This window comes from Pezoporus flaviventris, unplaced genomic scaffold (assembly GCF_033815535.1).
Source record: "Pezoporus flaviventris isolate CSIRO_AGI_PZ_B2104156 unplaced genomic scaffold, CSIRO_AGI_Pfla_v1 ptg000037l, whole genome shotgun sequence".
NCBI classification, from domain to species: domain Eukaryota; kingdom Metazoa; phylum Chordata; class Aves; order Psittaciformes; family Psittacidae; genus Pezoporus; species Pezoporus flaviventris.
Window position 1 is genome coordinate 15,680,686 of NW_026892585.1, and position 27,449 is coordinate 15,708,134.

A 27,449-nucleotide genomic window follows, 5' to 3' on the forward strand; every position below is an offset into this window, starting at 1 on the left:
ACAAAGACATTTTGGCCGGCAGATTTATTACAGTGCCATATTAACAAGAGAGAAGGAGGTGTTCTAGCCGTGATATTAACGCTTCACATTCTGTACACAATCCACAAGCACACTTGATAAATTAAAGTAGTAAAAGATCTGAAGACCATAATCTATCATTTTAATGCTTCACTGATAACATACAGAATCAATTTCAACGACTATCTCTTCTTTTAAAAAATTACAGCGAGACTCTGTACCTTGTCTGACTCCTATTAGAATCCAGCGTACCATCAAGTACCATACATTAGCTAACATAAAGCACAACATCTCAGTTTACCGAAAGGATCTAATTCCGAGTTCAGACTAACATTACCTTTTAACCCACAGTGTTTCCAGGGCCCGCCTGAAGCGTAAACAGCACAAGCAACTACAAGGGGACCTGCACAGGCTCAGCGATTCGCAGACTGGCTTGACCTGCCTCGTTGGCAGATTAAGGGTCTCACAAATCAAGTGTGTGGGAGGACTCAAAAAAGTTGGTCTTGCCTGCTAATAGCAAAGCCCATCTCCAAAACAAGTATTAACTCTGACTTGCCCAACCCCTTCCACACAAGTGACAGTATTTTAGTGTACTTTTATATGTTTAAACTGATGCTTTTAGCCACAAAGAGCTGGGTTTGACACTGAGAGATATTAAGAATCCTTGTGGAGCTGAAGATGTCTGCTGAACACAACTTACATCACGAATTCCACCTATCAACAAGGTACCCAGATTTTATTGTGAAAGTATCTATAAGGTATAGAGAAAATAGCTCACGCTACCACAGACAAAAATCATTCTTAGCTGCCATTTGCCTCATGTTGACTAAGCAAAAACTGTGGGGTTTAATATATTCTCATTTTTATACATTTTCACATCACTCCTATCTCCAAGTGAGAACGGTATCAGGGCAATATTACCACACAGGCTGATTTATTATCAGCAAAAGAGCCAAGGCTTCATTTTGTGGTAACAAAATAATAATTAACAATGTAATACTGAATATATGAGAAAAATAAATCATTGGCTAAAGCAAAATACAAGAACATTTGGAAAAGAATACCCTGAAGACTTGCAATATTACGCATAAATTTTGCTTGAGTCTTCTAGGAAACTGCACAAAATGTACAGTAAGCATTAAAAGGTTAATGCATGCATGAACTGAGCAACAGTTTTCTACTTTCAAAGTTCAGATTAATTTTTCTAAATCTGAGGAAATTCCCTGAAAGAACTCAAACCCAACGCTGTGCAGAGTCCTGCTAGTATGCTGAAGGAAAAAGCAACAGGCACGATTTGGCTGTTTGTGCCCCATATGTTAATTACCATCTACTTCATTTCCTAGCGCTACAATTCTATAAAAAGTGATGAAGAAGAACATTTCCTCAGAATTATGATCAATTACAGTTTTTAATGTTTAAAATACACAAGGCAACGATCTGGCTACATTTACTGAAACCACAGAATGTGTACGGCAGAATCTTCTTCTTTCGGAGGCCGGGTCTGTAAACTGCAGCTGCACACCACTCCCAAGTGCAGATTTCTCCTGATTAGGAAGAAGGAAGTTGAAAGTTCATCATTAAACAGAAAACCTCAAGCGCGCATGTCAAACCCAGACCAAATATCTATCCCCTTCCACAGTTTTCTGCACAGATACATGCATATATACTAAAGTAATAAAACTACAAAGCACATGAATTCTACTGAAAAAAAAAAATCTGGAAAAGGAACATAGTTATAAAATACATCATCTTTTGTACACTGTGGTTTCATATTTCATACAGAATCCAAGAAAAAGTGCTTTAATTGAACCTTCAATATATTTTGCCATAATCTTTATGTTAACAGGACTCCTGCAAAGGTTCCAGGAAAGAAATACTTATGAAACAGAGAACAAGGGAACATATAAGACATTACAGAAGATTGGATTAAAATGTACTTACCCAGGCCTCTCAAATATCATACATCTCCATTATGTAGGCTTTAGGCACCAAGCCAATGGTTCCCTTCATTTCTCCTACCCACCAGCCAAATCTATTGTACTCCTAATTGAAAACAATATGCAATATTAACCTTTAGTCTCACATAAATGCAATAGAGTTTTGTATGCAACTCCTTATGGATGCTTTCTCTTATATACAGTTACAATCATTTCAACTGAAAATTAAAACATTGTTATCTTTTTGTTGGAGGCATTCACATGCACTGTTAGGCAAACGCAGAAGTTAAGTTTTAAGAAGGCCAGGCATGCTCAGGAAAATGTCTTAATTACAGCCACGCTTCTCTATAACACCTACTAAAAATAGCTGACCTCTATCCTCTATTCATCACAAATAGAAAAACCTTATCTTTGAAGCTAAAATCTAATAGCGCAATGTTGACCTATAAGAATCAACTGGGATTCTTTTAGTACCACAAGGCTAAACTCTGAGAAACTTACAATCAACTTTATTTTAAAAGCTACTTCACTCAGATGTGAAGGGAACGCTATATATCTACTACATAATCTCCTTCTATGGTCAAAGTCTACCCTTGCTTTAGGCTTGCAGAAAATTCTACAGCAGATCTCATATGTCTGACAGATGACTAATGTACTTTTGTTTGAAATTTGTTTAGGCTTAGTGAGATAAATATGAAACAAAATGAATTATAATAGTTTAAAGAAATAATATCTTCCAAAAGCAATACCAAGTATTGTGGGATCCAAATTTAATTTTTTTCCTATGAGGTAAATATTTTAAGATCAATCCTAACAGCAGTTCAATAAATTGTAACAGCTGAAATTGCACACACACATGTATTGAGTTACAAATGAAGCATTATTAAAACAGAGACCCCATTCAAAATTGAATGATTAGTAAGACAGAAATTACTTTGGAACAAACACGGAAAATACGAAATACACAGATATCTCTGGTAAGCAACATCTGCTTCCTGCTACACTGCTCTTCCAATGAGAAAAGCAAAAGGTTGTAGGATTTTGAATTAATGGTCCTACTGAGATGAAGCTATTACTTTGGCTGTAGATAAAGTTTTTTGGTTATAAATAGTCAAGTGGAGCTTAAGGGTTAATGGAGTTTCATTAGAGCCCGAGCTATAATGATTTGCTGCTGGCATATTTGGCCAGGTAGAGAGTTCTCTAGGGTCCTATGAGGTGCTTAGTGTACTCAGCTCTCCCTGTGCTTAACTACAACGAAGCCCTGCTGATGGCCCACTTTCACGTGGGCTCAGGGGGTTTTGTATTTTGTAGGGGTTTTTTTTCCTTTTTATTTGCTTTAAATGCGTTTGCATGCAGGCACACACACACTTTTATGTTTTCTTATTGTGGAAGGGTGAACACCAGTCTTAAATTAAACATTTTCTTCCCTCTCTTCATAGTGAATTGGTGATTTAACAGATTGTATCCTACTACCCATAAAATACTGCAGTAAGCATGCTTTAAAGAAAATCCACATTAAAAAGCAGCAGGAAACCTCTGGTTTTGATGTGAACATACAAATGAGAAAGCTGCAAAAATAATTCCACCTTCTTCCCCCTTCCACTGCTGAATAGACTGCTGGGACTGGGGCTGGTCTGAAAGTCTAGAGGTATCTGGACTTGATCTTCAGTGCAAACTGCTCTTCGTAGAAGTTAAGAACCCCTCATAACTTTTCCCATGGGGGTACACTTTGCACCCCAAATCCTTAAAGGCTAAATAATAACCTGACACTGAGGTTTATAATGTTCCAGATCAGCCTGTTTTAAGATCTGTGGTTTATCTCACAATGCACTGGTTATATATACAAACTGGTTTTCTAAACTGAAGTGGGAAATTGCTGTAGGGAGCAGTACTCATGTATACTACTGGAATCTCAGCAATAAATCTCTCCAAGAGAAAGCAACAAAAGGTCTTAAGCTGTTACATGGAACTCGTGAAGTGACTGACAAAAGTGATTAAGCAAGTTTTGCTAGACGTCAGCCAAAAAAACAAACAATACATGAAATGAGGGAAGGGCTTAGTTAAGCGGTCATTAAATTGCATATGACAAATGGCACAGAAAAAGCATGTAGACTACATTATCCATTGAAAATGTTCCACTTAGCAACACTACATGAACTTAGAAACAATTGTTTTAAAAGAAACAATTCAGATACCTCAAATTAAAATTAAAAGCATGCTGCTGTTTTGAAAACTTTCTGGGTTTTGCTACTTACTAATACACCACTTACTGCTCTGGCATGAAGCTAAGTGAGAAGATGAAATGGATGTTGATGTAACAGACTAGTAAACTAATTTAAGGATTCACTGCAACCATTACACCATACAGACAATATTGCAACACAGAAGCTTTTACTTTACATTACTATTCTTTGCATGGGTCTCAAGAGCAACATGAATCCCAATTAAACTATCTGCAGACTGTAGAAGCCCAAACAAAAATATAATGCGGATACCTCACTACCAAGAATATAAAACCTTAATCTCAGGGTTTAGAATAATTAGATAGCACTCCTTTTCAGACTGATTAAAGTACAGACATTTCTCTTTAAACTCCTAACCACTCCTTTCCGTCCTCACCACCACAAAAGAGCGCTTACTGGTCAGGCAGATAAGCAGTCTCACCGCCATCACCAACCATTCCTTTTTTGAAGTCACATATAAAATCCAAATTGATGTATTGTTTCTATCAACATTAGCAACTATAAACTGCTTTATAGCAATATAATTTAATTATTACACTGCTGTTGTGAGGTCCATATGCCTGTTACTGCTGCTTAAGATGTGTAGAATAAAACCCTAAAGCCCACATTTGTGGGAAAGGATGAATAATACACAGAAGGATACGATTTGGAGTTTTATATGAATTCTTAGGAGTTGGGAATCACAGTGCTTTTGCAAGCATCAGCTTCAGATCTCAGGTACCACCGAGTTTACCATCTGGTATCCTTCACCGCATTCAGCTCTTAACATCACTGCTAACATAGGCAAGCAACTATACTTCAGAAGGACTGATAAAATAATGAAGAGTCCTTTAATCTAAGGAACCATTGTAGTCAATTTATAAGAAATATTGCATCCCTTTGTAGGATGTGTAATTATTTTCTATTAATCATGTGCTATAAAGCTACATTATGTGGTTATTCTGTTATCACTAGAAAGAGGCCTGCAGTCAGCTCCTGACAATGTTAGGTAATTACTAACACAAAGCTTCTTTCTCTGTATGTAGAAATGCTATCAAGATCCAGAGGTGCTGTGATGCTCGCTGTATGAAAATAACTCTCCAAAGAAATTCAATAACTGCAAAATGAATTGCTCCAAGGCAAAGAGAGGGATAGGAGAGGGGGGCAGGGCCAGATCCAGCAGCCCTGCAATGAGGAGAATGCACAAGTGTGCAGCCAGGGCTCTGCCATGTGACTGGGAGCACATTTGCCATACCAGGCAATGTTAGGCAGAGGCAGGGGCAGGAAGGGGCCACCGCAACCCCTGGAAGACAAGCACCAGGGCAAAGGAATGTATTATGCCAAATAACACAAAACAACTACCTTAACAATGACCAAGTGCTTTCTAAGCTACTTCCACTGTCAGAGTGGATTTATTCCCCCCCCCCCCAAGCAGAAATGTATTAACCAAAGTAATTTCACAGTGCAGCAAGGAACAGGTTAACAACATTTAACGTGCTGGCAAAACACTCTATACAGAGCACTATGATAGCAGGGGAAAACAATCCCGTCAGGGTTTACAGGCTCTTGAAATGCTCTCAACTGAACACACTGTGAGCAGATGCTGCTTCTTGTCCCCATCCCACCAATTTCCCTGCACCGATATGTATGTATGTGTGACTCCATGAGACATGGATCGTAAAAGTTTTTGCGCTTGGGGAAAACACAGTAAGGGAGAAATACACTACCTGCTTTTTACAGATACCTTTTAAGTCCACAATTTCTGTACTATGCAGAAGAGAATTTTGATATGCAAGAAGATAAAATTTTTACACTTAAGGGGATTTCCAAAACAGTCTCTACCTTTAGGACAGATCCTCTGCGTAAATGAGGATCTCCAGATGCTTTGCACCATATTAACTTCAGCAAAAGTTGAGAACATCTGGTCCTTATGCAATTGGTCCCTATTGTTCAATACATATGGTATGGTTTTTGTGTTTTGTGGGGTAGGAGTTTTTATTTGTTTTGTTTCTTTAAAAAAGTTGCTGAAAATCATCATTGTGTTTCAATGTCTTGAAGAAAACAATGCAGTTGTATTTAAAGAAACACAACTGAAGTGTGTGAATTCAAGATTTTTCTCCTGTTCTCTTCCAGTGGCACTATAAGTAATATAAACTTACTGGCTGAAGATCTGCAAACTTTAAAACTGAAAGGCAAATGTATCTGTAGGCCTGTTTGGGGTTAAAATAAGTGGCCTCTCCCATCAAGCTAAAGATGTGCAGGAAGCAGGGAGAATTTTTTATTTTTAGTAAGACTATCCTGGGGGCCAATTCTGGCAATAGAATATTTAAAAACATCTCCAATTCATCCAGGAGATTCAGACTAGCTAAAAGTTTTAGAACTTCCTTTGGTGTAATTGCTGGATGATACACTATCAACCAGGGAGCATTTCTGCCACAGAGCAGCATTTCCTCTAAAAAGCAGAAAATGACAAATGTTCTGGATAACTGAATGAGACTTCTTCACAGGTAGTAGAGTTGTTTTAAGACAGCAATAAAATGGTCATCTTTAAGAATGTAAGTCATAGATTTATTGTATAGTTGCATTATTGTTTTATTTCCTTTTATGATGTGAGACAAAATAGACACCAATTAGAAAGTTCCAATATAAAATCAGAGTAAGTAGACTGAATTCTGAACCAAAACTGGCCCCTGAAAACACCTTTAACGATAGAAGGCCATTTTATTTTCCATTAGATAGCACAATGCCAATTTTTTTAAAATCAGTTAGGTATGTGCTTACATACAATCAGTATACAAACCAACAGAGCTACAATCGCTTTGCATTAGTCTGTCCTAACTAACCTTCCATTTAAAGGTCTTTGCTCCTATCTGATGTTTAAACATATACCCATTTTTTTGCCCTGTAAGCAATATACCTAAACAAGCCAGAAGAAGGAAATGTACAACATTGCATTGCATTTTAGTTTTGATCAGAAGCATCCCACTAAAGTGAATCTCCCAGTGCTCTACTTTGCCCACCTTGGCTCAATTTACAGAGCCATCAGTCTCAGAGGACCCATGCTACATTTCTTTCAGAAGCTAAAATGAAAGATGCACTTCAGTACGTTCCAATCACTAATGTGTTCTCATTCACTAAACCAGGCTGGACCTCTTTGGACATCAAAGCCCTTTGAAAACACACGGTGTGGACACCAGCGCCTCAGCACTAAGTGCTTCACTCTGCAAATCTGCTCCTATTGGTACTCCCTATTTGCTAGAGTAGACATAGGCAGTATGGTCATGGAAAGAAGAATTACTGTTAAATGTGGATCTCAGTATGATCTGTCAAAAAATAGCCTTTCACACCGTGTTGAAAAATACCGAAAAAATGCATTTTATGAAGATTATAGAGATAATGTACAAAATGCTCACACTGATTATGAAACAGCTGCACCATTAAGTTGTGCTTTACTTCATAAGCAGTAATCTGAAGTATGGAGATTCTGTTTGTCTGCTCAACTTGTATTTTTGCTTAGTAAAATATGAGCATTTTAACAGACATTTATTGTATTGAAAGAACAAAAATCTGCCACACAGGAAATGTACAACCACTGAATAAAGGTAATCTAGATGGAGTTAACACTCTACTTGCATGGAAAATTCTAGAGCAAAGGGTTAAGTCATAGATGTGATTTCCATGAATCATAAATACAAGAGTGAGCAGCATGATATTGCGCTAGCATGTGCTGAAATACAAAAAAGGGAGGGAGAATTCCAATTTAAGATATAATTTCTGATTTTGAAGTATTATTTATTGCTTTAATGCAAATATAAATATAAATGAGAAGGAAATCAAATTAGCTTCAAAGTTAAGAAATGTCAATAATTTTACTAAGCATAAGTAAAGCACACTAACATAAATAAATTTTACATTTACTTTATTCACCTGCTAACATAAGTTAATTTCCATTACTACTTGCATTTGGCTGCTGAAACTATGGAAGTTCCCAGCACAAAACACGCACCTAAAGCAAACAAATACTGGAAGTGCTGCATGCATAAATTGTGCATACAAACTTTAACAAAAGGAATAATAATATAGCTATTTCCACTCACAGTTGTGTTTGTTTCTGAAGATTGACTTTCTGAGTAGAGCTATGAAAGCCTTATATAAGGATTGTTATGCCACAGTTTGTTTTCCCATTTATCATATGGGGTTGAAAGCAAAGGCAAGTCCATAAATGAATGGGAGTTAAGAGCAATAATAATTTTAGAAAACAGGAAGCCCAAGTATCACATTTCTAATAGTCAGTATTAATTAAAAAGTCAATATTAACTAATAAATCTTATTAATGAGTCCCTCCATCAGCATGGCTATAAAATGTTTTCTACTGCATAGCAGGAGAGGGGTATAGAGTTTTCTGAATGTTCATATGATTCACAGTATGTTATAAAAGCCACTTTTATATATTCAATAATGCATATAGTACTCATGAATATTATAAATTAAACCAATAATGAGTTTATCTGTACAGACACATCGACCAATTAATCTGAAAATGTAACTATTTTTATAAATAAAGAAAAGCTAACAATTATTATTTCAACAGTTCTGTTAATTCTGCCCAGATTAAAAACCCAGCTTCTGAAAGAAACTCTCAAAGGCAGAAAAACCGATGAAAAAGGTTTGGGTTGGGTTTGTTTTTTTTTTTTTTGGAAAAGCCCATAGGACTGATGCTGCACAAAAGGAACAACTGACATAAAGATTTAGAAAAATAGCTAAAATAGTTACTGAACACACCTGTGAAACATGGAAAACATGCTTTTCTACAGTAATTACACTAGCCAGGCATTGACATTTGTATTATCAGAGTAAAAGCATGCAAACCATGCTCACTGCACTAACATTGTATTTTGATTCCCAGTTTAAAGCAAATTAGGGGGATTTGTCTTTGCATAACGCTTGGCTATCTTAGGACGCAAATGTTGCCAATCTCAAACCTTGCGCCCATTCTTCTAACAGGATTTCACCTAGAAACGTACATGTAACATATTGCTGCTCTTGCTTTATTTAAATTCTATCCATGCCCAAATTGCTCAACTGGTTCCGAATTACTTCCGTTGTACTAATGATCTCATTTCTTGGAAACAAAAGTGTCGCTTTTCCCCTCATAAAGGTACGTGAGAAAGCAGGTAAAAATATATTGCTTTGGCATAACTGTTGCTGGGAGAGACAAATATCTATCTTATCAGATTCGTCAGAGCAAGCTATACCTTTTATATTTCATTGTAAAACAAAGAACTATTACATGTTGCACAAATACACTTGCTATTTTGTTAATGCTTCACCCTTCCTACTATAATACTGCTGTACCCATACTCACTTCCTTATCAGCAAAATGTGATTTTCAAGAGTAATGTTCATACCTGGCTGACATATGATAGAAAGGCAATAAAGCCATAGCCGGGTTCAAGCTGAAGCTGAATTTATGACACCATTTTGGATCCGTTCACATCGCCTCCCGTCAGTACCTGCCTCTCTCATTTTCAACCACTAGATGGTGTGAAAAAATAAAAGAATTGCCAAGGCTTCCTACCGACTGCCACAAAATCCGATTAATGTTGTGGATTAGGGAATATTCCTTGAAGAAAAGTCTCGACCCACTTCAAGATGGTTAGGTTAACTTTCGCTTTGGTTATATTTCCGCTTACCAGACAAAGAGCTCGTAAATGATCAGACCTTGAAACTGAATCAAGTGGAGGGTTAAGATGGATAATTCTCTGGCACTTTCCCCTCCAAGGACCCTAAATTTAGAGCTGACAGCAGTGGCCAACACTCATTTTTCTGAAAAAGCTGTAACAATCTTTAAGTGAAACGGGACTGAATTTTCTGGGCTGTATTTTGGAGTAGAAATCATTCCCAAAGAGAGAGGCTCTATATATCTGGAGCAGCAGCAAGCCTGCTTCAAGGCCCGATTACGGATTAATCACGGCGTGACCACAGGACAGTTGATATAGAGAGGACAGCTTAAACTACTGTTTTTCTATTTGGCTCCATATTTTATATTAAATTTCTTGCTCTTTTGGAGAAGGAGCAAATGATTTTTTTACCTACAAGCTGAAGATGAAGATTTTATAGTCCACATAACATACCAGAAAAGTGCCACCCACAAAGAGGCCAAACTCATACAGTGGAAAGAATCTGTTCATCGGCTTTTTGGGGGGAGAGGGAGAGCAGGAAGAAGTGGTTATTTTAAATTAGATGCTGTATAACTGCTTGAAAGTCTGCCTAATCCAAGAGTGTTATCCGGCCTTTAGTGATGCAATGCAGTTATTAATTTAAGTGACAATGAAATACTTCTAAAGACATACATGGTCACATTACCATTAGTAATATATCTTCTACATTTTTATATAGGACCATCTTTCTATCCATAAATCTTAAATTTATTTAAAACAGAAGCTGTTACATTTATTATCCAGAAACACTGTAGTTAAAGGTATCAGTGAAGATTTAAAGCAATCGTGATAAAACTGAAAAGTTTGAAACTGAGACAGATGCCTTTAGCTTGCATGCACCTACTTGTATATTTCAATGACCTATGATATCTTTGGCATTAATTATACTGAACAGCAATTACACCTGAGATATATATTCTACATTTTTTTTAAAAGGTGTTTTTTTTCCAATGAGAACTTGAAAAGAGAATTTTTCTTTGATGAATTGTTCAGAAGTAGACTTCAATGGACCATAAGATCCCTATTTTAGGGGAGGTTTTGGTTTTGCTGGGGGGAGGATGGAGCGGGTTAAGGAAAAATAAGAAAATTAAACAACATTAATGTAGAATAAAATTTCATGCTTATACCGCTTATCATCACTTCAGATGAGAGGAATTACATTTCTCAATTGCTTTGCAAACAGGAAAGCGGTGAATTAAAAACTGCCCAAATCTGTCAGCGCAAACAAATTTGGCATCTGAGCTGTCAGAACAATTACAATATACATACAAAGATGAAAGCATAGTTCAAAAAAACAGACCACCTTCTGTAGCAAGATGCCCAAAACGTCAGAATGAGCACAGTCAGGAATATAAAACAGGAAACAAAAAACATAACATACAAGATAATTTGAAAATCTACAAGGTTAACTTTTACAAGCAGAAAGCACATTGTCTCCCATTAAATCAGTTAACAAATGGTAGCCAAGATTTAACAAGTAAATAAACATGCTTTTAAGTCAATTCCTGTTACACAGCTATGTTTTAAACGCGATTATAGTTCATTTGACAAAGTAATTAATTGCAGTGAATATCTGATTGTAAACAAAGGATCTGAAAGGGAGTGCCAGTTTCCCCCCATAGAACTGTGGGAATGTGCCCTTCTGGCATGGCTTGCTTTTTACAACTATGTAGCCCCAGTAGCATCCCATACCTTGCTGAGAATGTAGATAACGTCCCCACGTTTAAATGTCAACTCATCAGGTACATCTCCTGTGCAGTCCCACAGACCTTGATAGAAATTGGCATAATCGGTATTTTTGTTATCTGCAAAGAAAACAGCATTTTATCACAAAAGGATAATGACTGAGGGACTAAAGTACAAAGCAATTTATTAAAGCACACTTCTTACTCCTCTTTTTAGAAACATACCACAAAAGGAAGTGGAAAACAAGTCTAATGTGCAAGCCCTTCTTTTGCAAGTCCTATCACTTTAAGACATGCAGCTACAGGTTTTCAAAGCATTTTCCAGCTGCAATTTAAAGCAGCTAGTTTCCTTCTAGAATATATTTCCAGCAAGCCATATTTGTATCTCAACTTGAAACTGATAAAATTGTTACAGTATAATTAATAATAATCTGTGAAAGGAAGCCAAAGTAAGTATTCCGTGATACGCTCCCCCTCCCTCTCCTGTTCCAACAAAACTAAATAACTTCTCTGAGAACCTTTGAGATAATCCTTGATTGTTCCTTCTGAACTTGGAAACTGTTGCTGAAGCTGCATTTTAAAAATATTTGTGTCATTTCCAGTTTAGGACATTAAGCTCTGGCTAAACATGCAACTACACTACAGTTATAAACTCATCCTTCTAACGGCATAAGCACAATGGATGTGCTGTGTTCAAGCTGCCATACAGACCATTAACTGATTGATTATTTAGCACTCTTTGCTCTGTAATACGGCAATAACACAGTAATAAATGCTTTGTCATACACTTACAATACAGAGTACATCTACTGAAACACAGCGCTTGCACATGGTTAAATACACTGGCTGCTTCTGTTACACTGCAAACCATTTCCTGTTTTTAATTCCATGAGAATGGAGCGTGATGAGTTAATGTAAAAAGAATGTAAGCAATACCACTAAGATGACCAGTTACATTATGTATACACTAACCAGACAGAATGTATATGTACTAATAATTTACATCACTGGAAAGCTATCTTCTAATTCTGATAACATAAATATCACTGAACTGGCTGGATCAAGGCTGTCATCTTAGTTTTGTTATATGAGCCTTGAACAGCAGGCTTGCTGGTTATTCCAGCATATACCAGTTACATTTGCATGTCGTTAGCACTCTACACCATTATTTATAGTTTACAATTTAATCATGATTGGTTCACTTTATTACTGAAAAAATCCTGCTAAAATATCAAGTATCAAGACATATAAAGTGTCACGCTATAAAAAAAAAAGGAGTATTGTTGTTCCTGTTTTGATAGAGACTTCGATTTTAATACTCCCTGTAGAAGCAAGAAGGGCTTGTTTCCTATTTATCCATTTCAGTCCATGTTCTGTCCTGTCTTCCTTTGATGGCAATACTGTCATACTGCTACATATTTACATATTGAATTTAAACTTGCTATGCAAGTTAGCCACTATTTAATTTTCCATAAACTGGTGATTAATAGCTGTCTCTTGATATATAGCACTAGGGGGCGTTCTGGCTACCAGTGCACAAATTCCTTTCACCACACCAAAAGCAGCGATACACACGTACATAGAAACTCTCAACCATTCAGAAATGCGTTATTTGGTTATTGTAAAATGCATAGGCAGGATTATTTCAAGGGGAGGGTGAATCAGTTTGAAATGTTACATCTCCAAATCCCGGTCCTTCCTATTTGTCAGCTCATAATTCATCAGTTTAGCACTAGACAATTATAAAGAGTAACACAGGCTAACACCAAATTAATTTGTGATGAGTATTAAATCAAACCTCTCCTCAGTCTTTTGATACTGCACCGATCCCAGTTCCCAGTTCTATGCCATAAAAGATAACGTAAGGACACATGAGAAAAAAAAAGAACTATTCTGGTATATCCTACCTTTCAAATCTTTCAGCAGATTCGGTTTAAAATACATTAATCAGGACTTTTACTTCTTCAGAACTGAAATTAAATGAAGAATGATTTTTCTCTGTGACCTTTACTACTCTGAACTCTGTTCTTACCTCTGTGTGCCTGAAGTAACTCCTGTTAACACTAATGGGAGTTGCATGAGGAACATCAGCAACAGAAGAGATCCCACAGCAGGTGAGACACATCTCTCTCTAGATGTTCATCATGAGCATTTAGTTAAGCCTTAAAGCGAGAAAGCAACTCAACTAATAACATGGCACCACTGGAAAAGCTGCATTTTAAAATAAGCTTATTGCAACAATGAAGATGTTGCCTAAAGTCTAACCATGGTTCTGTGCCCTCATTTGTGAATTCAACACAAAACAGAGTTGTTTAAATCAGAAAGCCACATTTCTAGGAAAAACACATACCAATATACTGGGAGCACAGAAATGACAGGGACAGGAAGTGCCAGTGCAAGTTTGTGAACAACTGTGCTGGTCTTCCAAGTTTTAATTTCATACTTGAAATCCTATCTTGTACCCACCAGCACAAGTTTCCCAAAATTCTTTAACTGCAACTATGCACGTATAAAAGGTAATTGTAAATTTAACTCCAGAATCTATACATCTAAAGGACAAAATACTTCATAAAATGATTCACAGCACTTCACAAACACAGAGGTAGAACCAAAAAAAAAAAAAAAATGAAAAAAAAACCTCTGCAAAACACAAGCCCATTATTTCTTACTTCAGCCCCTCTTTCAGTTGGGGAGGACCCTGCCAAATTTCATTTGATTGCCCCTGAAGAACTGAAGAAACCAGAACCCGGAGACCTGGGTAAAGGAATTTGGCATTTATACAGTAATGAAATTACATGGGCCTTCTTAAACACATGCAATACCTGAAAACAGCTGGTGGATTTAGTGTCTAGAACTTATATGCCCATTAGAGTTCAGATTCAAAAGGTGTTGATTTGCTGGCATTATTCTGTCACAATTATATTCTATTTTTACACACTCTGAAATGTTGTGTGCCTTAAACATACTATGATGATGTAATTTCTAAATTAAAGCCTGTAGTATTTTGAAGGCATGATCACTTATGCCACAAATACAAGTAAGACAAAACCAAAGAAAATTTAAATGTGTAGCAGCGAGTAGAAAGCAATTTGGTTTTACCTACCCACTGGTTTTAATATTATCAATCACAAGAAATGACTGAGCAGGATTTTGGATAGGCTGTTTCTCCAGGAAACACTTTTTTCATTCCAGGACAGATACCCAGATGAACTATCCAACAGTTTCCAAAACTCTTCCATAAAGAATTCCTCACATGGTTTTCTTCTGTCGTCTCTGTTTTTCCAGTAACAACAGTAATAGGAAAAACAGATATTTTTCTCCAGTATACTGATGAAAACACTTCAGAGTTTATTTGACATATCAAACAGCAAGGGCTGCCAGCCTTCCTCACAGTAGGCTCAGTCTGCATATTTCACTGAAACATACTGGCACCTGACAATAAATGCTTGAAAAAGAAAGGTGACAAGTATCATCAAGCATACTCTTCAAATCTTGTAGACTGTTTAAAACTTAAGAATGCCCGCGGATTATTCAAGGGAAAACAAAATTATAAGAATATTCTAAAAGCCTCAATAGACAAGACAAAAACAAACCCTGGGGAAAAAACAACAGATTAAGAGTACTTATTTCAGAGCGATTTAAGTGTGCTGTCCCATTGCAGCCTGAGGCAATCTATCTGCAGGCTGTTCCATTCCTGACCCCTAATTTTTGACAATTTTGGCACATGCCATTTCTGAGCACAAACCTGTCAGAACACTAAACTGAACAAAAAAAAAAATCAGGAATTATAGCCCAAATACGGAAAAGCACTACTTAAAACATTAGAATAAATGTGACTGTGCCTGATTTCCACTCACCTTCCATTTTAACATTGTTAGCAAACACTACAACAGTAGTGACTTAGGGCTAGAGTTATATTACCTGCTTACACATTCCTTATGGAATGAACATGTATACATGCTTTCTTTTCACCACGGTGGTCGACTGCCCAGTATATTAAACAGCTTGCTACTCTGAATCATATTTCTTGATTCTTGATCAGATTCTTCAAAAGTTTACAGCATCAGATTTGAAGATTACAAATCTGGACACAGGAACAATATTTGACAGAGGTGAACGGTATCCTCTTTTAGTGATGATATGCTCAGTACTTACCATACTGGAGGCTTAAAGATGGGGAGACAGGTGAGGTTCAGAATTAACAGTACCAGAATGACTGTGTCTTATACAAATGATTTAGACTCTCAGTGTTGAGTCTTAATGCCCAGATGAGACATGCCCTGTTAAAGAACAGTTACTTGTTTGCCCTGATGATGTCCTAAATGGCAAAGAATGCCTGTTACTTACTTACTTGCCCTTTCTCCCACATTCCAGAAAAATTATGAAATAAGGGGAAAACAACTGCAGTGTATTTATGCAGACATAACATCTAATCTAGCCTTATTTGTTCAGTATAATCTTTCTCACTTCCCCTCTCCTACTGTTCCTTAGTTACTCTAAAATCATTTACACTGAGACAGCACAGAAAAGGACACTTACTGAAATAGTGATTATGGAAATTATAATGGGTAGATAGTGATACCAAAAAAAGTCCAGCAAGCCATATTACCACTGAAACTCTTCAATGCTTTGGTATATTTAAATAGTTAGGTCACTAGCAATTCATGTAAAGCTATCCAGCAGCCACAGTCAGCATCAAGACTTGAGCATCATTGCACATTAATTGAAGTACAGATTAAGTTAGGGCAAGAAAAGAGTAGGAAAAAAGAAAGTTTTTTGTACTTAACAGGCTGAGCTCAAAAACAATTTACAGAATATTTCCAGGTTTAATAAATTTAGGCAATAAACTTAAGAATGTATGCACTGCTTGTGTGGAAAATCATGAAATATTACTGATTCAAGTTAGATATTTATTATGTGATGCCTATCAGAAATATTGATGCAAACGGAGCCCTAAAAGTCAAAAAAAAAAATCCAGTGTTGAATAGTTAACTAAGTAAGATCAGATCAGAAAATTACTTCTTGAAATGAAATTGGTATCTGTAGAGAGCTGGTATTTTCAAACACATTGCACAAATACTAGAAAGACTGATAAGGCTGCTCCCATAGCTGTTGAAACTTTTCAGAAATGAAGGAGCTAAGGTTTTGATTTCCTAAAAGTAGGAACTCCAAGAAGATCTATTAGGGAAAAAAAAAAAAATGCTGCTGGCAACTTTATAATTGGATTGACCCCATGCTCCAATATGACATCACACTTATAATTACAGTAATGTCTAAATAAGTACTAAATATTAAGGCTGTAATGAGTCATGTTGTTTTACACATGTTTTTAGCAGAGCACAATGCTAACAGCATCTGATGACTTGGTTCTTGTTTCCTTTCCAAGAAAAGCAACCCAAAACTCCTCACAGCAACCTGTTCCTGCTTTCCTGTATGGCTCAGGAAATCAGGCCTCTGTTTCCTCTCCACATGTTGCAACAGGAAGAGCACTGCAGAGCTACTTCCTAAAGGAACTCTTCTTGCCCACCCTTTCCTTGACAGCCCTGAAAGAATTATGTGTATTAAGTACGATGGGGGAAGGAGAGCCAGTTTGCATGTCAGTGCAGGTCACGGTTACAATGCAGCAGATCTCAAAAAGGTGCAAGGTCTGATAAGAAGCAAGTCTTCTCTACTTGCTGTGTCAAATCGCCAACAGTTTATCTAGAGGTCTGTGCCCTTGAAGCACAGATATATCTTGTTTTTAAGCATAACTGGAAATACCTTTCTGTCAAGAAAAGTTGTCTGGCCATGTGACTTTACATGGGGTATTATTTTTCCAGTCCCAGAGATAATTAGCACAAGGGCAGTTTGCCAGACTGAAGCTGAGAGAATATCCTTCACAGCCTTTCTGGGCATTTGTGTCCTTTTCCAATTTTTATGCTGCTGTCACTGGACTCTGGCATTTCTTACCCAATTCATTTGCTTTCTGTGGTAATCATATGCACTGAAGATATGCATGGCCAACATTTAAACAGGCTGCAGATCAATTAGTGGTCTTAAGTTTATCTGATTTTTATCAAAGAAGACAGAGCTTTGGGTCGATTGTCAGAGCCTGTGTCAAGTTGACCTTTTCAGAGACGTCTACATTGCCAGTCCCTTGGGCAACTTGTTGTCCCCTGTTTGTCTCTGAATGGCAGAAGTCTGTTCTGCTCAAGCACAAAGTATACACAGATGTCTATATTAGATTCTTATAGGTTTGACAGCAACTGCATGTTGTATCTATAAACTGTCCTTTAGCAGTGACACTTCCTCAATGATGATAAGCTAATTTATGCAACTAAATCTCCTTTGTGCAGAAATGAAAGCTAATTGAGTCATTACAAAGTAATTCAGGAAGGAATACCTTGTATAAATTGGCTTACTTTATAAATCCTTCTCAAGTGGTTTTCATGCATCCTAAGTGGTGCTAAGCAGTTTTGCTGCCGTCAAATACCCAGATGAAAAAGACAGCTTTACAGAGCTATAAAAACATTATTTTAACACAGCAAAGGGAAGAGACAAGGAAATAAAGGTAAAAAGAAAGTGCATTACACAAAAAAAAAAAAAAAAGAGGAAATATTTTCATTACCTGAAACAACGGTAACTTTCTCCTGGATGAGTTTTCCTGGCACTTCAGCCTTTGAAGGAGTATGTTCTTCTGCAAAACATATAACTGCAAATGAAACTCCGAAGGGACACCTCAGCTGACAGGAATTACAGCCTGCATCAGTCTGAAAGCCACACTCTACATTTCCAGACTGTAAACCCTGTTTACTATTTTGCATTGTACAGAAGTTGGAACATTGTTATTTCTGTGGTTTCCCCCACCCATCCAAACACTCCAAGAGCTTTCTTTCAAAATCTCAATTGTGAACATCTGTTTCCCTTTTCACTTTGCTCTGGATACAGTAAAGCTACAGATCTGCTGGGTTTCATTCATTCTGAGGCAATTAGAATGAGGGTCCTATTCTGCTACATGTATTTCTTACCAGGATAAAGAAAACTGAACTGAGGATCACAGCTCTGAAGCGTGTTTTCTGGCTAACAGACCTGGAACACTGAAATCCCCACAGGCAATTTCAAAAGATGTTCTCCATATTCCTTGTCCGGCACAGACAGGGAACTACTCTCTCATGCCCACACCATCACTTAAGTAAATCCATATTCCACTCAGTACAGGGACAGAAGACCTGCTCCTTACATTTCACAGTCAACAATTCTGTTGATGAGGAAAAAAAAGGGCACAAAGTACAAGGGGGTTTAGCTGTTTTCTTTCCTTATGTTCATAAGGAAATAGAAACAGATTTATCTTGGCCTTTACAGTATATCAAAACTGACAAAGCTGCTGTACTGAATGAAGAAATAGTATACTGATAAACCCACTTCTCAAAGAAGAATTAAGCTTTTAATACATTTAAAGCATTTGGCTTTTATACTCCTCACATTTTACACAGATATTCATGCTTCATTTTAAGACTTGCATTTCAGCAACTAATTCTGATATTAATGACAGACAAAAGATACAGCTTTTAAAATGTTCCTTATTGTAAAACTTCTATGTAATTGCCTATCTACTTTTACAAACAGTGAATTTTATATCAACAGTTCAAAGGATTTTTAGCCTTGTAAAAAAATAATCTATCCACAAGACTGTTCCTGCAAACATTAAAGCAGATGTTTAAAGCACAAGAGCAGACCTGTTGAAATGAGTATGCATTATTGCTGCTAAACTATGTACGCAGTCCTACAAATTACATCATGAGATTCACTCTACAGAGCTCTGAAATTCTGCCCTACTAAGCCAGCAAGAGTTTTTTGCTTTCTGACTCTTGAACAACTAAAAATCTGGTTGAGATCAATATATATCATAGCCAAGGGAAGAAGAAGGGAAAAAAAGGAAAAAGCAAAACAATAGAGCTGGGAAAATGTGAAGCTGCAGTACAACACAAAACACTCTGAACTATTTACTGCGCTCAAATGTATTCCCCTACTTGGCATAACACTTGTTGCACATTCCCAAGTACACTCATTTATTTTTATTTTAAGCACTCACAGTCGGAGTATGAATGGCAAAAATACACCTGTATGTGCTGTCCAGAGCACTAGGAGGCACTGTCATTCTGTGGCTTCCCTACTACTATTACACCACTCACAGGTAGTATTCATCCATTACCGATCACATTTTCTAGAATTGCTCCCTTTTCCAAGAACAACCCAGTTGCATTCAACACGGAGTATTACATTGATTAAATAAATCTTGATGTTACATGTTACTGAATATTTGGACACACATCAACTGATGTGTTGAATGTACTGTGGATTTTAACTCACGATCAACTGAGGACTGACTTTAGTAGAGGGTATTTTAACTGAAGTAACAGCAGAGGACGTTTGAAGAGATGTGTTTTCATAAGGTACAGCTGAATACATGTAGACTGCATTGTGGTTTCATGGAAAAAAATAGAATATATGCATTCCCCTTCCTGAAAAATGTATTTCCTAGAAACAAGAGGTCACCAGATCCATATCTGAAAATGGAAAAATGTCTGAACCAAGAAAATATATGGAAATACTGGAAAGGTCCCAAATTATAGAATAATGGAATAGTTAGGGTTGGAAAGGACCTTAAGATCATCTAGTTCCAACCCCCTGCCATGGGCAGGGACACCTCACACTAAACCATGTCACCCAGGGCTCTGTCCAACCTGGCCTTGAACAAAAATATTCAAACAAAGGCTGTCCATATTAGCATACCTGTTCAGATCCCAACCATCCTCACCTATTCCACTTTTATTTACACTATAGAGTTGCACAGAGAGAACAAACCTTCAGGTGTAATTAGACTGGAAGAGGCATTCCGGAAGCACACTGAACATTGTCCAGCTGCCTATTCACATAGAGTCCATGGAACCAGACTAAAGAGAATCCATAGAAAACCTCTTCTGAAACATGCACAGAACGAACATCAGGTCTTTGGCACAAACTTGTGCTTTATCTGTTGCAAATGGTCCACACTACTTGCTAATGCAATCATACTCACAGTGGAGCAGAGGTAATAGGCTTGGCTTAGGCTGGTAGAAAAGAACCTATGGTTCTTACTAATGTTTTCTGCTATTATGTCCTGAATCAATATGTAATTAACACTAATCAAATCAGTGAACTCCTCTAGAACTGCAGACCCAAAGAGCACTTAAAATACAGGTTATGTTCCATACTCTGCTGGTATTCAGAGATTCTAATGGCAAACCCACAAAATTCTTTTGGTGACAGTGCAACAGAGAGCCAACTATATTTGTTAAGGGTTTTTTCAGTCAGTTCATGAAAGCTGTTGAAAATTATTTACTTACTTAATTTGCAGTCACCCAATCAGACATGATTCTACCATCCACACAATTTAAGAAGTGAACAATGAATTCTACACTAGCTGAGTTTTTTACATTAATCCATTTTTTTTAATTCTAGTTTTTCTTAAAAGGAGAGGGGATAAAAAAAAAAATCAGGCTACTTGAGTATAAAATGGGTAAAGTTTGGCTTGAACAGTGCATTCCTTCAATGGAATGTGGTATCTTCATGATAAATATGCATAAACTTCACAGTTTCCTCTACTAACACATTACTTAACCATCTTTTTACACTAGACTCTAATTTAATGCCATTATTAATTGGTATTTTACTGTCTTCTAGTCTCTTGACACATTGTCATTGCACAATACTAGTTTATACCTCGGATAATCCCAGTTTGTGGGTTAATATATTCAACACTTTAATCACAGTAAACAAAAATAGCTCAGCTATGCAGCAAAATCCACCAAAACACACAGATGGTTATAAGGTTTTCATTGTGTGGTTTCCATAGCAATCATTTTGCAAATCTGGAAGCTTCTTGCAAACAAGCAGCTTGTATTTACATGCCTCTTGACTGCAGCATGGGACTCTACAACATGTGAAGTTGTTATTCCAATCGCATATTGTTAGAAAAATCATTGGGAGATGTTTTGATCAGTCCAGATAAAAACTACTGCAGTGAACTAATTTTTCATCTATTTCATAATGACACAAGCAATCACACGCTTGTAATGCACACTAATACATCTTCATTTGAAATCTCACTGTGGTGTCAGAAGGCTATAAGCATACAAACAGGTTTTGTTAGACAGACTCCCACAAAAATACTTGCATTATTAAACAGTCAAATAAAAAATACAGTGTCTTTATTATTGTACTCAGCAGGGATGACAGATGCATGCAAATACAAAGGTATGAGGAGGAGCTCTGATGACACTGAACGTCATGGGTCTATATTGCTTTGTGCAAGAAAAAGTAAAAGATACAATGGCATGGTAACACTAAGAGTATTACTTCTCCACATCGATTTTTTACTACCAAATAATGACTCTGCACAAATGTAAACAAGAACTTTCAAACATGAATAAATGCTTACCGTGGGAAAGAGTCAAGACTTTTTCTCCCCCAGATTTATAATTTTATGAATTGACCTAACCCCATTACAGATGAATTATTACTCTAATAAGGAACATAAATCAATCCAGCTATGTAATTTTTTTTTAATTAGTGAGAACTTGCTTTTTCACAAACAACAGAGAAACATTTAAGAATTCCAAAGAAGGAGTAATAAAGAAAAAAATCATTTTTATAATTTTGCCAAACTGACACCTTTTGCCAGCATTAGTAGTGCGGGCTATTGACCACCTGGGGTCAAAGGAATAAGAATTAACATCCCTGTTTTATGCAGGACCAGCAACCTGCCTTACCTGAGGACAGCGGTCCCCAGCCTTGGGGATGGAAGCAGTCCTCTGCAGTGTTATCCCTATATATACACACCTGTACATGCCTATATACTTCATCCAAACCAAACTTCTTATGAGGTTTTAGCCTAAGCAGCTTGGTACTCCAGAAATCCTTCACATGTTGCTTCATCCTAGGCTTATTTGCCTTAGTGTGCATATTTATAATGGCAGCGGTTTTCTTTTCTGGTGTCTTCTTTTAGACTCCAGAGCCATCCATTCTGTAGGGAGAGATCTCCAAATCCAAGAAGCAAAACTCTAGCTTTGATATCCTCCAGTATTCCCACAGATCCGCCCCTTTCCCCCAGTTCCTCCTGGACATGACAGATTACTGGAAGATTTACACACAACTTCTTGACATTTCACCCTGCATTCCCAGTAGCACTCTGGTGCACTCTGTAAACAAATGAAACAGCTTGGAAAAGGCTGCTGAAGGCACTATTCTCTAGCCATGGTGTGAGATCTGGGGGGCGGCAGAGAGAGGGAGACAGACTATCATTTTGTTAAAGCTTCATCTGACTGAACCACGGTGAAGGTTTGTAGATTAAAATCCTCTTCACTACAGTGCTAGAAGTTAGAAACAAGCTGGTTGCTATTTAGAGATGATGTTATAAATGTAAGAATTTCTTACTATGGCAGAAGAGTTCTTGTTTTATTCCTACTTCTATGGGTCAGCCAGTTACCACTCAACAGCTCAGAAAGAGAAATTATGTCCTGCATGACAAGCTTAAGTGAAAAAAAAAAAACCAAACCAAAAGCCCAATATCCACAACACAGTCGGAAAAGACAGACAGAAAAGGGTGATCCAGACACAGGCTAAAAGCTGGAATTGCAGATGAGGTGACATCAAAATAGGAGGAGAAGCAGAAGTTGAGTCTGAATAAATGGTCACCACTGTGCTCAGAAATACAGTGGGAAACAGTACAATTCTGTATTCCAGTGGAACACAGAAAGAGATCTCCCAGTTCTGATCAACATGAAAATACATTTTAATGAAAAGTATTACATATACTGAGATGCTTTAGTTTTAGTTGAGGACAACCCATGTCAGTTCCTAGCTCAGATTCCTTCCAACACATGTGATCCAAGCCTGATTCCAAGATGGAGGCAAAAGGTTTCAATCAAATACATTGCCAGCTAAACTGGATGGGAGCTCCAACTAACATCTTCTGAACAAGTTTTAATCAGCTTTTTGAAAACAACCATTATTTAAATTCTAAAGTAAGGCTGAGTATATGCACCACTCTGCCTGACCAGTAGACAGCAACGCAAGACTCTTACTACTATTGGCAATGTATTGACCTCCCAATGGCCTCAAATAAATAGCACTGGCTGTATAAAGTGAAAAAGCTAGAATCATGAAATAGTTTGGAATAGAAGGGACCAGTGGAAATTGCTTAGTCTAGCACCCTGCTCTAAGTCTGAAATTTAGATCAAGTTTCTAGGAGACAGCATTTGGCTTCCTTTGGTACTCCATACTAAGCTATTCAGCAGCAGTTTATAAAGGTCTGTGCATTTTAATAGTTCACATATGAGACAGATGAAGCTAATGACTTTATAGAACAGGATTAGCTCAAGTGACTCAGTTTTGTACAGATCTTGCCAAGCCCCAGATGTCAGGTTTCCTGGAGTCCTTGAGAAATTCTGCAGTTCTTTTTCCCCCTCAGTTGTACTCCTTGTATCTGGAAAAGGTGCTACTGTGCACCACCATTACTCCCAATTGTGTAAGCAGTTTTAATAACCAAATCAGCCGTCTCAGATAGAAGTGAAGCACTGCCTCATGTTGAGACAACCTTGGAGAAGTTACCCCACCATCCTCACAGAAAAGATTAGTATGAAAACAACCTTCCTGTGACACCACCCAATGAATCTAAGCATATATTATGGTTTGGCTTAATCAAAACCAAAAAGCAGATATAACATTCACTTCCTAACATAAGCATTTTGGAGTTACAGAATTTGCTAAACTAAAGAGTGAAGTAAACTGAAACAATTCCAGTTCCACTAGGGACAAATACAAAACACGCTTTAAAGCTGCAATTCTCCAGCCTTGTGCAAAAGAATGTTGTTTGGATCACATAACTATTGCTATGAAGAACAATAACAAAGTGAAGTAGCAGAGAGAAATGAGTACGTTTGGAGAGCTGCTTGAGAAAAAAATCCTTCTAAATACATCTGTGAAAAAGACACTGCATTTCTCCTATGTTACTGCACACATACCCATCCACATGAACTATAGTAGGGCAATGGATTTAAAAAATACGTTTTTAAAAGCAGGAAGATACTATATGACTTCTCACTGGTTTACTGGAAAAAAGAAGCAAAAAATATTTTTCCAGCAGAAAGTATATGTTATAATGTTTTAAGACAGAAAGTATGAAGATAAGCGATTAAAGAACACATCTCTGTCCTTGGAACAAAAACAGTTACTCTTACACAAGACAGAAAATCGAGCACTGTTGGCAAGGTCATCCACAGTTGTTGTGGATCTTCTCACTCTACTGTGTATAATATTACCAAGTTTTCAGAAAATGTAGGAGCATGCTTTGCTTTATTTACCTTTCCCACTTGTTAAGACCTGAATATGTGTTAGCATCTTTCCTCTTTCTTCTCCTTTCCTTTCTCCAGTACCAAGGGTCCCAGTACTCTTGCTCCCTTATCCTCACCCCATTCTGTAGTCACAACCAATTCAATTAAAGACTATATTCTCTTCAGACCCCACAAATTTCATTTATTTACCAAATGCAGAGGTTGCTGTTATGAAAGTTGCTGTTTTCGGGGTTTCAGAAGGCCCTTAACTCTCAGAGCAAAGTATTACAATGGGAGGAAAAACATGCTCAGTCACCTGAATGACAGAACAGCATATATTCATTAGGAAAACTGAACAATTCACAGAAGTACAGGCAATTCCTGATTTTAGTTGTTATGAAGCTAATATGATTTCATGGACTCAGCTTCCTGCTTGGAAAGCCTCTGTGGAGCTCTCCTTACAAGTAAGCAATCTTCACTCATGATTTAAGTGACAGTTAAATCAACTTATTTGTACAGGTCCTAGCACTAGTCTTCCAAACCACAGAAAATTTTAAATCAAAAAAAAAAAAAAGAAAGAAAAAGAAAACCAGAAAACCAATTTTACATTCTCTCAAACACAATGCAAAAGAATTAACAATTTGTCAAGCAAGTCTGACAGGCTTAGAAGGAATGTATGTCAAATCCTAGTTACACCAATAGCAAGCCTGGGAGAAGAGGAGGTAGAGAAAGGCAGGAAAGACAGGAGGACATACTAGCAAAGACCACTTAGAATGTCTAATTTTACTAATTTTTTTTTTTTTTTACAAAATGATCTATTATTAATAAAATTCAATACAAACATGCCAAAGTGCAATGTGCACTGCATAGAAATAAGGTATGGGTTTTGCACTGACCTTTATATTTCCTCATGAAGAAAGACCTGATAATAGTAATTTTTCTCAAGAGAAAAGATAAAGGTCATCATAAGCAAGTTCAATTGCAGATATGCACACAATAGTTACAATGGAGAATAAAAGGAATTAGAAAGATCCACTTCCAGAAACCCATTCATTCTTTTTGAAAACAATTCATTGTTTTCAGGAATCATGTCTCTTACAACTGTCTAATCCTATATGCCGAATGAACTGGTTAGAATATGTCAAACTCAGCAGACAAAAAAAACATTTGATGGGCTATTAAGCAAGGTGAAAATTTCATAAGTGACTTCAGGATGCAGCTCCTTACAAATTCCTCATGTTTGATTGGGCACTTTTTAAAATGTTGCCTTTTTTTTTTTCTTGTTTGACCAAGAGATAAAATAACAACTTCCACACCTAAACAGAAGCATCTCTGAAGGTAAAATTTCATTTTAGCTTCCAACAAAAGCACAATTTTTGCTCCACTTTTAAAAATGCTCCCAAAGCCTCAAATTCAGCATACAAAATCTAGGCAACAGGCGTCTTACCTAAATCCGTATTAAACAGTTAAAGAAGGAATAAAATATTTCACAATACCGCATTTTACAGTAAAGGAAAACTTCTGGAGTTTAATGTTTCTACATGCTCACCCAATTATTAGCTGTCCCTTCTCTGTCCCCCATCACCCTCCCAAAAAAGTAGCTGCAGTAACTGGACAGAATGCAAATTAGTAGCTCAGAGGGACAAAACAAAACACAGTTTCAAAGTCGATTCTGTGGTTGTATTGTAGGTTTACAGGAATTTGCGCTAGAGATTGCTTGCCTAAATACGTGTGGCATGCACATAAGTACATTCTTATATATAAACATAATAAAGATTTATGTGAATTCACTGTAACTAAAATAAATTTTTGTTCTCTCAACCCATAATAGCTCTTAGTTATGTAAATAGTTTAAGTGTTCAACATGACATTTTATAAACCTTATTATTAAAATGTTTTGCTAAAACAAATGTGGAGACTATTAAAATCTACATAGAAAATACAAATAGTTCTCTATGTAAATACATCTAGCAATCAAATATTCAATTAACTGATCTATACTGTATAACTCTGTACTACAGTGTTGTCTGCCAACCATGTACAGGGTTTGTATTTCTCAGGATTAAATTTATATGATAGACAGAATTAAAGTCTGTAAATGCCAAATAATCTTTTCATACTCGTTGATCAACAGCAAGATTTAAATTTAAAAGCTATTTCTGAAAACTACATATCCCTACTTGTGACAAACGTAACTTGACATAATACATATATACACATAGAATTCATAAAGAGAGAATCTTGTTTAAACCGCATAATATCCTTTAATAATCTGCAGGGTTAAAGTATTCAAATTTATAGTCTGATTCCAGAAATGAACTTACTCAAAGAGGGACAAAAGACATGGCATTTCAGTATAGCTCACATTAGTGAAAGGAAACACAATACAGTTGTTGGCATGTTTCCACAAGAAAAGTCTGGCTCCCAGATGCTTCTCTCACAACTCCTTTAAAAACATTCTACCGAGACATTTTTGCATTCTCTGTGTTGATCATTAACTGCACGCTGACCAAAA

The 27,449-nt window shown here is 36.8% G+C and overlaps 1 protein-coding gene across 2 annotated transcripts in view; it reads right to left on the bottom strand.

The window, feature by feature from the left end:
* Positions 1-1,407: 1,407 nt before the first annotated feature.
* Positions 1,408-27,449, bottom strand: part of SKAP2 (src kinase associated phosphoprotein 2) — a 117,433-nt gene continuing 91,391 nt past the window's right edge. For both annotated transcript variants that reach the window (XM_061464826.1, XM_061464827.1), the window contains 4 exons: positions 18,190-18,258; positions 11,590-11,702; positions 1,960-2,061; positions 1,408-1,562 (listed from right to left, as the gene is read on the bottom strand). In XM_061464826.1, the coding sequence (XP_061320810.1) occupies positions 1,969-2,061; positions 11,590-11,702; positions 18,190-18,258 (275 nt within the window). In that variant the 3' untranslated portion in view covers positions 1,408-1,562; positions 1,960-1,968. The remainder of the gene's footprint in view (positions 1,563-1,959; positions 2,062-11,589; positions 11,703-18,189; positions 18,259-27,449) is intronic.